This window comes from Octopus sinensis, linkage group LG18, assembly GCF_006345805.1.
Source record: "Octopus sinensis linkage group LG18, ASM634580v1, whole genome shotgun sequence".
Lineage (NCBI taxonomy): Eukaryota > Metazoa > Mollusca > Cephalopoda > Octopoda > Octopodidae > Octopus > Octopus sinensis.
The window spans coordinates 27,954,520-27,972,653 of NC_043014.1; the positions used below are offsets into that span (position 1 = coordinate 27,954,520).

At 35.2% G+C, this 18,134-nt stretch overlaps 1 protein-coding gene across 2 annotated transcripts; it reads right to left on the reverse strand.

The window, feature by feature from the left end:
- Window positions 1–3,704: 3,704 nt before the first annotated feature.
- On the reverse strand, window positions 3,705–13,423 carry LOC115221396 (zinc finger protein 525). 2 transcript variants are annotated; one of them, XM_029791575.2, is made up of 4 exons: window positions 13,248–13,423; window positions 13,022–13,082; window positions 8,973–9,449; window positions 3,705–4,851 (listed from the first exon to the last, which is right to left on the reverse strand). In XM_029791575.2, exons 3-4 carry the CDS (start codon window positions 9,295–9,297, stop codon window positions 4,184–4,186), a joined length of 993 nt encoding a protein of 330 aa, XP_029647435.1. In that variant the 5' UTR covers window positions 9,298–9,449; window positions 13,022–13,082; window positions 13,248–13,423; the 3' UTR covers window positions 3,705–4,183. The 2 variants fall into 2 exon arrangements, with proteins under 2 accessions (XP_029647435.1, XP_029647436.1); XM_029791576.2 differs by lacking the exon at window positions 13,022–13,082.
- Window positions 13,424–18,134: the final 4,711 nt, after the last annotated feature.

Here is an 18,134-nt window from a genome sequence, read left to right on the forward strand (position 1 = left end):
TTTATTTTTAATTTGCACTACTTGATATAGTGTATGTAGCCTTAAAAATGTTTTTTGTTTTAAATTTATAACTAATAACAACTGGGTCTATCATTTATCCTTCTGTCTGTCTATGTGTATGTGTGTGTATTTATAGAGCTATACATTCAACCAAACTTTGCCAATAACACTTCCAATTGATACCAACTGATATATGAATCAATGAGGGAGCCTCTAAGTAATTGCTTATCCTCCTGAAATAGCAGCCAAGCTATTACATGAAAGAAAAAGATGTATTGAAATATGCAGTCTAGGATAAACTACTGGAAAAAGACAGCATGATCATAGCTTGAACACTTTTGATCAAAGTTCTACTCAATCGAGGATGGCATGAGGACTAATAACAACCAATTCATATATAGCAAAATCCATATTTTTTCCCACTCCATATATAACCACTTTGCAGTATATGAGGCAAATGTCTTTTACCAGAGTCGTGTTATTGACTGAAAGCTTGTGAGTGAAATTGGACAGCTGGAAACTGTCAGATGGACATAGTGAGTCACAGCACCAAGTCTGCTTGAGGATTATGTTAAGGGTATAGGGTGCCTGTAGAACACTCAGCAACTTAAATTACACATTATGAACCATTAGAACACTCGTTCATCAATATCTACAAGACTTTATCATCACTGTGTGTGTGTGTGTGTATTGGTGAATGTTTGTTTACAAAAGAAGAAAAAACTCAATATATAGAGTTTGTGTATTTTATTAGCAATTGAAACTTCTAGAATCATGACAATATATGAGTAACCACAAACACATTAAAACATGTTTAATCATTGTGAATCTCTAGTCGCTAGACAAAAAGAAAAATTATTACTGTCATCTATTTACCATATGCAGAACGTAATGTATTCATCTATTCACATATAATATTTGCACAGCTTCAATATCATATCCAGCTTTTCATTCAACAAGGAACCTTTAAGTGTACTGTTCATTATTGCAATGACATTAAAAGGCAGTGATTTCAAAAAAAAAAAAAAAAGACATTTTATACAGTACAGCACTAATATGCAGAAATAGTAAACAAAACAATATATGGCATGATTCTTTTTAGAGTTTAAATGTTCATTCTATAACTGCAAGGATTTTTCTAAACCTTATACATAGGTATTTCTTCACAAACCAAAGATACATCTTTAACAGAAATAGTGTTTACCCCCTTTAACATTTACATCAACCTATCTGTTTTATATTCAAACTGGCCAGATCTGGCCTCTCATATCTACTCTACAATGTCAATCTGAAAATAAACAGTCACATCATCAAAATCTCAATTATGAAATAATGCATGATTAATTTTATAAAATGTGAATAAATAAACATTACATTAAACAGATAATCTGAATGCTAAAGAGTTAGGTGACTTTGCAGAAACTTTGCTGTTCTGTAGCCTGTATAAACAGAAAAGTTTCAGTACAATTATGCAAAACTTTACTCCTCTAATAGTAACAAGTCTAACACTTACACTCTGAAAAGCATGTGTCTTTTTAAAACATTTAGTTTATCAAGCTGAAGGCTTTCTTGCAAATGACAGTAAAACCTAACATCTGCCCCAACCCAACAAATTTTCTGAATATCTCTTTGAAAAAATGAAGCTCACAACATTCAGAAAGACAATGTCTTATCATCTAACTATCCAAATATATTTGGAATGCAAAGGATGATAATATTCACAATTAACTGTTTTAGTATAAAGATGAATTTCTTTCATTAATGGTTCCAGAAGGTGTAACCATTGTCTCTTGAAGTATAAATATCCTATTGTAATCATTAGCAATTTTACACATCAGATCAAAATTGGTGAATTCATGCAGACACTTCATCGATACTTAAAGAAATCCAAAAAATGGCCATATACTTGAGGTGAGAGATAGGGACAGAACATAAATTCAGTAATTCATCAACACCAAAACTTCATTAACAATAGCTATCTTCTTTGCTGTCGTATGTTTTACACAAATGATAAAGAAACATCACACTTTTGCATGTGAATAGATGAATATATTACATGTTCAGCACATAACAGAGTAGATGTATAATGCATTTTCCACCATTTTTTTTTAGCAACCAATCAAGTCTCAATAACCATTTGTGTTTTGATGCATTTACAAACATTACTGCTGATATCCTGTTATAATGTTGCTCTTCTTCAATTGTCTGAATAATCAGCAACATGAAACTCCGTGCAATGATTCAAGAAGCTTCAGCTGCAAATAATATATAATAGAGCCTCTTGAAAGACAATGGTCCATGAAACATGTGACCAAAATTTTAATTTTAATATATGAATAAACTCAGTATCATAAACTGAGTACTATCATTTGATTTTATTTACAAATTATAATATTTAGATACAACATACATACATATACACACATGTGCTTACACACACATTCCTTCATTTGTTCTACATCTACTCTTTCTTGCATGAAGATGAACTAAGGCAGTGTTTTGCAACTGAATACCTTTCCTATTGTCAAGCCTTCCCTGTTTTTTGAGTAAAATATTTCTATTTCCTTGGTCTTCACAAGCATAGAGATACATACCATTTTGCTAACAGGGAATATAAGCATATCAGCAATTTGCCTAAATGCATAATGCAAAGACCCATGGAATGTAAACATTCTTACACACACACACCCAAAAAGTTTCTATAAAATTTTCTAACCACCAATTTCTCCGCAAGGCATTAGTGAACCCAAGATGACACATGATTGGATAGAATCTGAAACCCCAATGTTACAAAGCAAATTCCATATACAGTCAACACACATACAACAGGCTTCTACATAGTTTTTGTCGTTAACATTCCACTCACAAGGTATTGGGCAACCACCAGATCATTAACATGGAAAAAAAATGTGGAATTTCTTCTAGCTCTTTACATCCTGAGTTCAAATCTTGTTGAAGTCAACTTTGCTTTCATCCTTCGGGGATTGGTAAAATAAAGTATCTGTCAAGTAATGGGTTTGAGCTAATCAACCAAGACCCTCCTTCTAAAAAAAAACTGCTGACTTTGTACTAAAATCTGAAACATTAATAGAACCAGCTTAAGAAATACCATTAGTGTAGAAATCAGGTTATAAACAAGTTACCATCCAATGCAAGTTGCATTATTCCATTCCTAAACCACCAGTAAAATCATAGGTCAAAATAAGCGATATCTTTTGCCATCTTCAATAACCCTGCTACACGAATCAGGATACATTATGTACCCCACAAAGTTTCCCATAACACTTCATATACTCTATATGCAGTAATGGCTAGTGTAAAGGTGAGATCAACCCAATGAATTGCACTTTAGGATTACTCCATTCCCTCGCTTCCATTTATACATACATATATATCACAACTGGTATAATCATTAAATTGTTTATTAACACACCATAAGAAAGCTTCAAGCCATATACTTTACAACAAGTATAATTATATAACTATCAGATTACACCACTCAGAAGATCTTGGGTATCAAGCTATTTCCTATACACAAATGAATATGAAATTATTTACGTTATTTAACCACCAGGTTGTGCATACATTACCACTCACACTATCATCATTCAACATCCATGGTGTGTATATGAGAGCGAGAGAGAGAGAGAGAGAGAGAGAGAGAGAGAGAGAGAGAGAGAGAGAGAGAGAGAGAGAGAGAGAGAGAAGTGGAAAATGATGAGTAGCAAGGTAGGTTACAAGAGCATGTAGGATGGGAGAGACAGGAGGCATAGGGCATGGGAAGAGTGAATGACATATAATGGCAGAGAAGGTGAGATGATTTGGTTGGGAGGAACAATGAAATATGTGGTTGGAGAGGACAATATTAAGGATGAGGGATGGATATCAGGTAAAACGATTCTAGGTGATGAGAAAGATTAGTGATATCGAGGAAAAATTGCAGTTAGAGAAATGAAAAGTAGTGTCGTGTCTTGGGGAAAATTTAGGTAAAGGGCTCAATTGTTCACACATACACACAAAGCTATACTCATTTATGTGCACCAACTAGTGTAAACCATCAGGCTGTGCCAAGTTACCCTCCTGGGTGTGAAACCCTTCTAGGTTCCTTAAATCTAATTATACATAGCAACTGATAAACCCACCAAATTGTGTCAGTTAATATATCCCAGGAATGTGCCTCATGTCAGTGTGGTACTCGTTTATGTTTCAATAGATCATAGCTACTAGAGAAAGCTTCTGTGCAGAAATTGCATTTGAATGGCTTTTCTGCAAGATGCTGCTGAATGTGTGTGCTCCACTCTATGGTGGAAGTGAAAGTGTTTTCACAGTATTTACAGGAGTAAAGCGTACTATGTTGTCGCCGATGCATTGTTAGGGCATAGCGGCTGGAAAATGCATCTGTGCACATATCACATGCAAAAGGTTTCTTAGAACTGTGTATTTTTCGATGTGCAGCTAACTCAGATTTGCTGTTAAATGCCTCTTCACAGTTCAAACATTTAAAAGGTTTATCAGCACGGTGTGCTTTCAAGTGCATGCTCCAACTATCTACAGTATCAAATGTTTCCTTGCAATATTTGCATTTATGAATCAGCTTTTTGAGGTGTGCAATGACATGTTTCTGCAGTCTGGAATTATCAATGAAGGCTTTGTCACAATATTGACATACAAATTTTTTTTCTCCAGTGTGAATCCGGTGATGCTTAGCTTGGTTGCTACGAGTGCTGAATGATTTGTCACAGTAGTCACACTTGAAAGGTTTCTCACCCGTGTGTGTTCGCTGGTGTTCTAATAAGTTACTGCGAATACAAAATGCCTTCTCACATTGATCACACTGATATGGCTTTTCACCTGAAAATACAAAATTAATCCATCTATATTATCTATATCATAATGGAGAAAGCTGCTTATTAATTAGGTATGTAACAGTTACTAAAAGAAAGCAATTATTAAAGGTTTGACCATCTGGAAATTTTTTATAAATTCATATTCCAAGAAATTTCCTGTAATTTTGATTTCTGAAATTTATTGAATATTTGAACTACAACTTTTTCACAAATTTAAATATTTGTTGCAATCACTATGGAGTAGATTTTAATGTTTAATATTAATTTGTTGCAGGCGAAATTTTCTGTTTTCATTTGCAACAGTTTTTCACTCTCTCTAGCCTCTATTTTCATTAATGATAATATAATATATGTTCATTTCAAGTTTTAATTTGCTATTTGCAAAACCCACAGTTTATTATATATATGTAATGTGAAAAAATTATTTATTGAATGAATGAATGCTATTAGACAAAATAGCTGTATATCTTTGATACAAGACACAATTTCAAGAATAATATTTCTGGAGTTTGCTAAATGAATATTTTTGGTAAAATCAGAATTTTTTAATATACAGATATAATTTTAAAAAAAACAAGGTGATTTTGTTGGTATGGCTGTTTGGAATGCTATAAGCCTTACAATAATAACTATGCAATAGCTACTATTTCTACCATACTAAATGTAGTTGGATTACTTGAAGTTTGCTTAAATTACAACTATAATAAATTACTGAAAGAAATATTTACTAAGCAAATGAAATTTTTTATAAATTGAAGTTTTCAGGAAAATTTACTTTCTGAACTTCCATTTATTATTGAATATTTCGAGTTCACAAATTTAAATATTCTGTACAAGATAGTTTTTCACAAGCATTTATTTATACGATTTTTTTCATTTCATGTTTATTTCATTCATTGTTTGCAATGTTCTCTCTCCTGCTCTCTCTCACACAAAGACACATGTGACTTATTTCCTTTCTGTCATTATCTAAGAATTATCAAGTGAATTCATTGCTATGGCTATTTGATATGCTACAGATATTCAAATATTTCTATGTAATTGCTACTATTTTTTTTGCAGGCCGTCTCAGAAATGTCAAAATGAACAGCTGGTTTTATTTGTTAATTTCTGTAATTTTTTTAATTTATTTACTTTTGCTTTAAAGTGAAAGATGTATGTACATGTATATGAAATGGATGTGAGTGTGAGAGAGAGAGTAAGGGGTGTGTTGTCATGTATATGTACATAAATATGCATACATCTTTTTTGTATGTATGCATATGTGCATGTGTGTGTGTGTGAGAGAGAGAGAGAGAGAGAGAGAGAGAGAGTGAGTGCCACTTAGACATCACTCTCTCTCTTACACACAAGCACACACAGATCTTATTGTCTCATTTATTCCCTCATTTCTTTTATAGAGCAGAGAGTAACTATTTCTGTCATTCATTTTTCCATACAATTCTTAGCTGGGATAAAATCTGCAAATTTGGATGAATGTATATAAGCTATTTGAGCAAACATTACAGCAGTAAAATATACTTTCTATGGTTAATGGTACAACTAAAAAGTGCGTATGGTATGCCAACTTTCTACGTATCATGGGTATCTTCAAGCCATCAAGCTGCAATGTTCTTAGCTATCTGCATGAAAGATTTACATATTTAAAGACATGAGCTAGTTGATTTAGAAATATATTTAATGTATTGATTGAGTATTAAAAAAATATCTAATTAGAAACCATTATATGATGAAGAAAAGACAACATTACTTCAATAAATATTTAAATCAAATTGGCAAGTATGAAAGACAACAGATTTGCTCAATTTTCACAGTTACTTGTATATTAGTAATTCTGTTTTCACTTTCACAAGTACTATGAAGTTTGCTTCATTGAAGAATCTACAAAGATCAGAACATATCCTGAGTAATCTCCCATACTAGCTGAAATGGTTAAAATATTAACCATTGCACTAATATTTTTTCATTCATTACATAATTATTTCTAATTTGTTTTTTATAGCTGCCTACATAAAACTCTATATTCACTAGTATTTTATGGTTAGATATATTATGCAGGTATGTGTGTGTGTAGGTAGAAACTCCATAAGATGTACTCAGTGTAAGCTATGGACATATAAGAGGTGCAGCAACATCAAAGGAATATTAACTGAGAAGATAGCTTTCATGTGTAACAGATGCACAGGGGCAATAAACACCACAGATGCTCAGAAAACAGATTCCATCACACTCCAGGGGAAGAAACTAGAAGTAGTTGATAGCTTGGTCCACTACCTAGGTGACCAAGTTAGTAGTGGAGGTGGATGCTCAGAGAGTGTTACCACTAGAATAAGAATAGCCTGGGTAAAGTTTAGAAAGCTTCTACCTCTACTGGCAATAAAGGGCTTCTCGCTCAGAGTGAAAGGTAGATTATACAATGCATGTGTACGAACTGTCATGCTTCACAGCAATGAAACATTGGCAGTAACTGCAGAGGACATGCATAGGCTCAAAAAAATGAAGCTAGCATGATCCATTGGATGTGTAATGTCAGTGTGCACACACGACAGAGTGAAAGCGCCCTGAGAGAAATGTTGGACATAAGAAGCATAGGATGAGGTGTGCAAGAGAGACGTTTGCACTGATATAGTCATGTACTATGGATGAGGAGAGATGAGTGAAGAAGCTGTAGAAACACTGCCAGATCAGACTGGAGCCTGGTGCAGCCTCCTGTCTTCCTAGACCCTGGTTGAACCGTCCAACCCATGCTAGCATGGAAAACGGATGTTAAACGATGATGATATATATATATATATATATATATACACACATTTAACCTCTGACTGCTACAAAGCCAGACAACAATATTTAAATGAAGGCTATGGTTGCTAGATCAATAGATGTTAACAGTAATACACTTTAAGAACTTGATCCTAATCACTGATCTTATAGTTTCCTTTACCCCATAGTGTATGAGTGTCACTGTTAGTCAATGGATGACTCACTGGAACTGCACATTCAGCATGGTGTCTCCTATAACCTCACCTCTAATCCTAGATCAGATGGTGTCAGGTGCCATGCTTTGCCAAAGGGCAGCCTATTTTTTGTTCAGGACAGCTTATTTCCATATTTGTTACTAACCTCTATATCAGGAAGCTATTCCCCTATCTGCCCCCAGAAGTCTGGCAGAATATTTCTTTCTCAGTTCTCCCCTAGCATCTGGGATAAAGATGCTAGGAGAGATTGTGATGGGTGATGTGATTGAGTCAGGAAAATCTGAGCAACCTCGATTTCATGAAGATGGTATCATACAACTGCAAATAGTAATAAAGAATTGTATACTATTTACTTTAAGCTAGACAAAATGATGGAAGCTGAATAAGGAAACTGGGTCTTTATCGCTTATCTTTTACTTGCTTTTAGTCATTAGACTGTGGCCATGCTGGGGCACCACCTTCAATTAATATGGTCAAATGAATTGACCCAAGTACTTATTTTTTTTAAAGCCTGGTACTTATTCTATTGGTCCCTTTTGCTGAACTGCTAAGTTATGGGGATGTAAGACACACCAAGACTGGTTGTCAAGTGGTGGTGGGGGACAAACATAGACACAAAGATACACACACACATATATGTGTATATGTATGTATATATATATATGACAGACTTTTGTAGCTTTCTGTCTACCAAATTCACTCACAAGGCTTTGGTGGGCCCAAGGCTATAGTAGGAGACACTTGCCCAAGGTGCCATGCAGTGGGACTGGACCTAGAACCATGTGGTTGGGAAGCAAGCTTCTTACCACATGGACTAAAGTTAACCATTTTAGCAAATTTTGTAAAAATTAAATTGTGTTAGCTATCAAACACTTAATCTTCAGCTGTTGATCTTCTCTAATGATTAAAATGAAACATTAAGATTGTCAGGAATGACAATTTCAGATATTATAAAATATCTGTTTGGACTAAAAGAACTTCAGTAACTGTTTTTCTAGTTTGTTTAATCTAAATATTATTTCCCCTTCTCATTATTAAAACCTCTAACCTATCTCGGTGCAGAGTAAGAGTGAATTGCATTGTTGAGTAGAAGTACAAATAAAGAAAACTGAAACTAATCCAGAAGGTCAATGAAAGAATTAAAACTCACCTGTGTGAAATCGTCGATGTGCTTGAAGATAGTGCCTTGTACCAAATGCTTTTGGACAGAGATCACACTGATGTGGTCTTTCCCCAGTATGACTGCGGCGATGTGCAGCTAACGTCGCCAGTATGGGAAACTTCTTGTCACATTGTTCACAATGATAAGGTTTCTCACCTGTATGGTACCGCAAATGAATGAGTAAATGAGACTTTATGCGGAAAGATTTTTCACACACCTGACAAATGAAGGTCTTAGTGTGTTTGAGAATGTGCTGTTCCAAACGATTACGACTCTTGAAAGTCTTGTTACAGAGGTTGCAATTATGAGGCATGCTGGTACTTTGGATACATAGGGACTTTAATCATAGCAAAAAGATAAGGTCTTTTTACTAAGCATGTCTAAAGAGGGTCAATGTTGAATTTGTTCATGAAAGAATCTTGACAGAGGGACCAATTTGGAAGCATTGCAATTTTGGTTCCAACACTGTAAAATAATAAAAGGGAGAATAACAAAATTAAAATAAAACTGTTAAATAATAATCATTTTCATCATCACTTTGACCATTACACTACAATCTTCATCATACTGAACTGCAGAGACTCTGTTGAACATGTTCTACTGTGTGCTTTCCATACAAATTCTTCATAGCAAGCCAATAAGTGTGTTTCAAGCTCTCATTTAATCTGATAGAAATAGCAGCCAATTATCCTTCAGATTACACCCTACAGTCTTAAAAATAGTGTACACTGGATAATGTAATCCTAGATAAACTATGTCTGATAATAAAAGATAGGATGGCTATAGTATGAGCATTTTTGACTAGATCAGGTTAATTAGGCCTGAGTTAGAAGTAAACAAAAATGTAGTGTAACAGGATCCTCCAGATACACTGAAATAGGATATATGGATTTATCTCAGACATTCTATCAGGAGTAAACACTAAGTTTACTGAGGTTATTCAATAGAAAAAAAACAAAACAACGCTACAGCAATAACTATATCAATTACCATTGAGTCTATAAGACTTTGGAAAACATATATTCATATATTTCACTTGGTCTGCATCATAAAAATATTGAATATGCAATTATATATGGTCTAGCATACTAAATAAATATGTAATAAAACCCATGTTAAAGTTTACATTATAATTTACTGAAGAATCTTGTTAAAAAAAAAGGTAACACAAATAACTTGCAAAATATAATTTATATATTAAGCCAGTGAGAAACTTCTTATATTATTTCTCAACCTCTTTATTGTAACTTCCAAATCTATTCCTCCTATCTTGATAATGACGTTGTTTATTTTAAACCCTAAATCATGTACAAAATTAGAAGACCAGATATTTATTACTCATGCTATTATGATAGACCCAACTGATATACCATCTTATACCTGCAGAATTGGAATTATGAGTTTTTGAGTACATTATAGAATTTTTTCAAGAGTGTTGACTAAATCTACTCAAAAACAATGAATTGTTTTTTAATTCCAGGTCAGTTCCTGATAAAGACATATGATTAAAAGCGCTTCAGTTGAGATCATCCATGAATTGCATTAAGAATTAAATGAAACCATTTTAATTTTAAAACAGTAGGGTATAATTTGAAGGAAATCTGGCTGTGATTTCTTGCAGTTTGAGTAACCCCACAGAGGCTATAGCAAGATTATGTAATTGCTATTTAGCCCCAGGTTAGCACTCATACAACACATCGGTAATCAAAGGTTTTTTTTTAAACAGTATATCCAAGGTTACATTATTTCAGCATGCAATTTCCTTCTTTTAAGATGAGATATGTAATTAAGATGAGATATGTAATTAAGATGAGATATGCTATTTCTAGCATATCGAGTGACTACATAGAGGTTCTCTTAATATTGTAAGTCTGATACACAAATAGTAAAATTTGTAGTAAAAAAATTCTGTAATAATATAAGGGAATAGAAGAAACCCCTGTTTGATTTCTTACATAAGCTACATAGTTTAAAGGAAATGAATGGCAAGTTGTATTCTGTGAGTGTGTGTGTGTGGCTGTACTTTTTTTAAGCTCATTTGTGATGAAATCAAAGCTGGTTTCCATTTTCTGGTTGTATAAATGAAACCTTTTTTATATATGCTTGTATATACCTGAGTAAAAGAACCACTGAGTATATACTGTGAGATGGCATATGAGTAATATATATATATATATATATATAGAGAGAGAGAGAGAGAGAGCGAGAGAGAGAGTGTGTGTGTGTGTGTATAAGTGACAAAGTCTGAGTGAAATAGATATTTGCGTGTGGCTGAGTGATGTAGTCTGAATGATAAAGATGCTCGAGTGTGTGTGTGAGTGAGTGAAATCGAGATTGTGAGTTTAAAGTCTTTTCTTTATTCTTTCTTCAGGAGGGCGAATGAGGAAGGAGTAATATCATCGTAACTGTGCTCGATGTTAAATACAAGTATATTGTTTATATGATGCCATTTTGCAACTTTAAATCTAATTTAACAGCTGTCAAAAACACTGCAGTCTTTGAGCAACAGCAAACTTCAGTATTCAAACTAAGCGAGTATGTATAGGTGCATAAACGAGTGTGTAAAGTAAACTGGTTGCGGTTTAAGTCAAACATCGATCAAGATGCCATGTAAAATGAATGTTGTACCTCTCTCTACCTATTTACTCAGAAAGCGGGACAGAGCGCATGACCATTGTGGACTCTCCCAGAATGGCTGTTAGATCGACGCGATTGATATTTAATTTCAAATTTTGCAGGTTGATGCAGAGAGCAAACGAGAATGCTTCTTGGTGGTCGTTTAACATCTTAGAGATATTAACTAAATCCTCAAATCACACCCTACTCTGTTTTGAAAACACACTGAAACAATGTGTTCCTTGATACCCTAAAGCTAATCTAACGGCTGGAATGTCTTTGAGTATATGACTATTCGATCAGGTCTCAACTGATTGTTAACCAACTAGAATGACAGAGAGGAATTTCAGAGAGTTGAGCAAATTTTTTAGCATAGGATTCGGTAGGGTTATAGATGGAATTGTGGTGCGTGTTCTACGTCGGGTCACCATTTTAGATAGTGGTCCGTGTTCTACGTCGGGGTCACCAACTTTAGATGGTCGAGGTAAAGCGTGGTTTCACAACGTGTACACTCGAGTGAATGCTAAAGATAGCCCCTCACAAATCATTTTGTGGGAAACAAAATAGACGGTAAAAGGAAGATATTTCTGTAGCGAAGAGATGAAATTAGAAAGAACGGTCGGTCAGTGAAGTAAAGTGATAGCTTGTATCTGCTAAATTCAAATGCCCGTATATATAATAAAAGGAAGAACAAATTTCACTCAAGTGTACGCTACAGGGTGATATACAATTAAGGGCAATGAAAAAAAAGAAGCAGTGAAAAGTTGGTATGTCAGGACTGGGGATGGTGTGCACCTTGTTAGGTCAGGAACAGAAGCTGTGGTAATAGCAATGGAAGACAGAGAGAAAGAACACATGTTGATAGAAGGAATTTATAAATTCTTACTTCCAAATATGAAGTGATATTTAGTTTCCCTATAATTTACAACTAGAATGCTTGAGACGGAGCAATTTGAGGTTTTGAAAATGTACGACTACTCAGACAAGCTGAGTTTTGTTTTAGCAAGGGTTGTTATACATGACAAGCGTCTGCACAATTTCCGTTTATCAAATTTCGCTCATAAGGCATTGATCAACCTGAGCTACGACAGAGTAATAGAATCGAACTAGGAACCACATGAATGTGAATCGAGCTTCTTAACCATAAGCCTATGTTATCAATGAATAAATGAAGGGAAAGTGTACAAACTCTTGAACAAAAGATAGATTTGACCAATACTATGAGTTATCATAAATATTTAACACGATTAATTAAATAATTAATAAACTACGAAAATGTTCTTGATCTTAACTTTAAAATGTCAACACTTTGATAAATATAAGATTGCCAAAGTTTTTTTATAGCGATAATCATCGTAGAAAAGAATACAGAAGTTTACGAAAAGGTTTAATAAAGTACAAGGATGTAAAGCATTAAATACCTTTGGATAACAAGACTATTGATTGTCTGGGCATGATTTGATCCAATTAGTAGAACAAATTCTAATGAAGAGGGAAAGAGAGAAAGTTAGAATATTTTGGCACAAACAAGAAACAGAAAAATGGCGAGCGGCAACCAAGAGAAACAAAATGATGGATTACGGGTGGAGTTTAAGGGAATATTAGTTTCCCGTTATTGGCCATCCCGCAACTTTCGTATTGTCTCACCTGTTCTCATCTAATTTTCCAATGTATAAAGGTTTACTTCAATGCTTCTGGATGCTTCCTATGAAGTTTTTTTTTTAATATCTATTTTTATTTTATCGTATTCACTTTTTTCGCACTGTTAATTTTTGCCTTTGATTGATTACACATATGGACTTCCGTAGTTAAATAAAGGCTTCCCCTTTTATATCAACCGGTGTATGTTAAACAAAAGTTCCTATATATTTATATATATATTTTTACGCCTCAGTCGTAGACGTACTTGGACGTCAGCTGGCACGATTTATCTTACATTTAGTTTAGGGTTGAATTAACAATTTGTTTACCCCTGTTGTAGTGGGTAATTAAAGAAACGTGTATGCTTTTTGATTCATTTTTATTTTCATTATCCGTTAACTTACGTAAATTACCTGTTGTAATTTAAATTTTTTTTGTGTCGAACCTTTAAGGACGTGTTGGAGCCGCTAGAAACTTAATTCCATTGTATTCTGCTCGGTAATGATTTACGAAGTAGGAAATAATTCATAAAAATGAAATGAAGAAATAAACGTATGAATTAGAAATATGTGAAAGAAAAACATTCAGTTACATAGCGGCAGTAGTAATCATTTTTTATCTGAGAAATTAGTCAATCACCTTCGGTTAGTGGCGAAGTGTAAAAATACGAATCTATTATAAGAATCACTGGATCTTTCATTGCACTCACACACAAATAGTTTATTTCATTGGCCTCGGTGTTTTTTACCTGCATATATAGTGTTCTATGCGTTAACACATTAAATGAAGATGCACAAAGAAAGGAATATTCGGAAATGAGGAGGAGCCGATGACAACATACACTTGAGGAACACGGTATGTGCTGAGACATGGACGCTGAAATCTCAAGGAAAATAAGGGCAGGATGGAAGGCGTTTACCTCGATAAAAGGTGTGCTCAAAGCAAACTAGAAAGATCCAACGTGCCTGTCTCTTTGTTGCGAGGGTGCTTGTTCACCAATGTCGTGGTGCTTGTTGGTGTTTGTTATATTGCTGATGATCATGGGGGTGCGACTTAGCTGGCTGCGTGTATAATAAATGAAGCAGCTCACGAACTTTTAATATATTTATTGCTGGACAAGATTTAATGCGTTGGGTTTTTACAAAAGAAAGATGCTGATAATATAATTGCCGACAGGGAGGAGAGAACCGTATTGTGTTGTAGAAGGCTAGCAGTGATACAGCGTATGTAGAGGTATCCGAAGTCGTCCGCCTCGCTCTACTGTCCAAGACTGTCTAGTCTTAGCAGCCTGCCTTCTATGAGTGCTTAAGGTTGTCTATGCGAAAGCCTAAGAATATCTACTCAGAAAGTTAGGTGCCAAATGGTTTTTATAGAGTGAAAAGGGGGCACATTTTTAGATCGTCCGAGGAGCCAAATCATGTTACAACTTCACGCGGTCAATTTATAGATCATTCAGGCGAAATTGTGGTGGCTTACTCATGTTCCCAAATTGAATATCTTGCAGTTGGGGTTCGGATCCTTACTTATTCAATAGAACTGTTCCACCTGCGCTTTATATGCAAGTGAGACGTAAGCTACTACAAAGAGGGAAGAACATCGGTTGGCTACAACACAAAGTTCTGTAGCATACGCTTAGTGAAATTCTCTCTCTCTTCGGTTTTTTGGACCCTGTTGTGTCCACTACTCTGATTGGTTGGTATTGGCGCAATTTGTCTCTTGCGCAACCCAACCAATCGTGACCTTCTGATAAGGTCCCGTGACACGGCTTTTCTAAAGCTCCGTTTGAACCGAATATTTACTATAAAACTTCTGCGATTCACCATGTTTCGACTTTGGTTCTAGACCTTCTAAGGTCAAACCACTGACCACATAGCCAGTTCCAGCGACTACACCAGCAACAACATGGAGAAACATCAACACTTCGTCTAGCAGCATTCAGAACCTTCATCTTAACGACGCCAACACCATCTCTACGTACACAGAAACATTCGCTCAGGTTAAATTTCCTCTCTGTTTGTGAATTATTTCACCAAGGTTAACAGCAAGCTCAAACTGCGAGATCTTCCTGTAACCGGCACAGCATAGTCACAACCGCTTACACGACACGTGATTCAACCGGCTCTGCATTGTAGCCACAACTTCTTGTTACAGAACTTCAACTATTGTGTATCTTACTATGAACTGGTATTTATCTTCATTGTGTCTGAACTTCTAGCGTCCTGTTATAGACTCTGTATATCATCTCACACGCATACACCCTTGTTTGTACACACATACACATTATGTATGCATGGTGGCCTGTCTATTATTGTTATATATATACTTATATCGCACATACAGAAACACACTCTGCTAACACCTAAATAAAACCTTTCTCTTAACATTCTACGGTTGTGTCTTCTCCCTTTTCCTTCTGGCACTCTTACTCATTTATCCATTTTTGCTTTTATTAAAAGTGACTGTGCGGTGTATTAAAGGAGCCATTCATTCGTCACCTCACCTTTCGCACGGTCGTTCTATAAAGTCTCGGTGACCTAGTGCCTATTTATCCATTTTTGCTTTTATTGTAAGCGAGCGTGCGGTGTATTAAAGGAGTCATTCATTCGTCACCTCTCCTTTCGCACGGTTGTTCTACAGTTCCACTTAAAGGCCAATGCTAAGAATATCGTTGCGGAAGCATATCTGGAACAAGGTGGTGTGAGAACAAAGCGGGGCGAATGACGTGATCGCAGAATATCGAAAGTACTGCGGGGTCAGATATGTTGCAAGGTTCACAGACAAGTTATCTTTGTTCTCTTTGAGCATATAAAAGACAAATTTACCTGGGGCAAAATGAGTAAGGCGAGAGAAGGTAAATTTGTCTCTTCAATTCACCAGAATTACATATGGAAAAAGGCTCATGCACATCATTATCTATAGTTAGACATCAGAAAGATTAGAAATGCAACAAAATGTTCTAATATCTAGGTCAAATTGAAAGAGGATCATGGAAAAATGGCACATGATAGGAAATTAACGAAACTCAACTAAATCTAAAAACAAAAAACCCCAAAACTCAATATAAGATATTTTCAAGCTTCTTTATGATCTTCTGGAGTGGCAATCTTCATGATATATTTACACACCAAACATTTAAAGAAAAGAAATGGTTGAAATTAGACATGGCTCATTAAACCCCATTTTAGATACCATCTTTGAAAATTGAAAATTTTCAAATTAGATATTAGTATAAGGAAAGATGGACTTGGAATCTAACAGAGAAAAGAATATAAATTGTTAAACACCAAAAATTATCCAGATACTTTATTAGCAACCTAAATCACAATCAGGTCAAGGTAAAGGAAAAATTTCTTGACAGAAAGTATCTGTCACCTGACTGTTCCAAACTCTCAACTTCAACAACTATGTTAACCAATTGGTTTCTATGTCACTACACCAAGAAGGTTACCTCGGTGCAACAGATGGACTGCCAGGAAACGCCAAAAGAATAGAGGTTGCTCTATTCTCTGGAGAGTAGATGCGAAAGATATGCAAGGATATGTGTGCGCGCGCGCGCGTGTGTTTGCATTAGGCTGTATGTTGGAGTTGGCAGTTACTAGTTTGTAATGGGTGTTGCTGTTGCAGATGTGCAAGATGAACGAAGAACAGTGGTTGAAGTTGTAAAGAAATATTTATTTACCGTTACTTTATATAATGCCATGCCACGACGAACAGATGTGTGGCATAACATAAGTGGAAGGACATGCGAGATAAAGGAAGTTAACTTCTTGTATAGTTGGTGTTTGTGTTCTCGTCATTGTGTAGTAGTAACCCACAGATAAAGATGAAGTAAAGTTCTAGAGAAAAGAAAGTGAGCTAGTGAGAGTGAGAGAGTCGAGGGAAGTTGTGTCTCATAGTCGCTGATTGTAACCTTCTGGCTGTTTATCTTTATTGGTTGCCTGACTCTAGTTGGTCTTTGTTCACTAATGGATTTTGCCTTGCCAAATTCTAGTATTTATAACTATGCAAAACCAGCTTGAAAGATAGACATATTGTTGAGAACAATAGATTTCGTTGGAGGTCTGTTATCTCTATTTTAGCTTTCGGTGGCCTAGAAGAGGTTAGAAGGGTCAAGTGGCAAAGACATTATTCTGCTTAACGAAGGCATCTGGAAAATGTAACTGCTGTCACTCGGAAAAAAAACTATAGTTTTATCGTGATAAGAGTGCTGTTGAACTGTTAAGTGAAATTTGGCGATTGAGGATCGAATCCACGCTATGCCTGCATGAAGCCACTACACACACACACACACGTGCTCGCGCGCACACATATAGATGGAAATTTCCTGGAAGGTCATGCACCTAACTTTGGGATTAAAAGCTTTACCAATCACTGCACACAACCAAAGTTCCCACCTCTCTGTCCAGAGTAAGAACCCATTATTGTACAGTTTAAGGTTAAAGGTTACGCAACTTTTTAATACTTTGCCAAAAGGTCTCAGAAATCTACAAGGTGTAAACATACATGTGTTCAAAGAACAGTTAGATAAATGTTTATATGATATACTAAATGAATCCACATCACGGCAAGCAATACAAGAGTAGCTCTGTCCAATTCATTCCTTCAACGCTAATGGTGGAAACCTCTATACAGTCCCTTTTATATATCTTACAAACTACCATACAGTGCCTGTAAAAAGAGTATGATCATAGCAGAAACTTCTTTTATCGGAAAGTACTGACTTGGGAATTAAACAAAACAACACCTCTGATACATGTAAAACAACATCCTTAATTTATTGACCCCTCAAAGTCACTACTCTGCAAGATCGTATCAATAGAAAAGACAAGATAGAGCAGAAATTGTCAATTGAATCATGAATTCGTATTCTGTCACAATTGCTTCACTTCTACT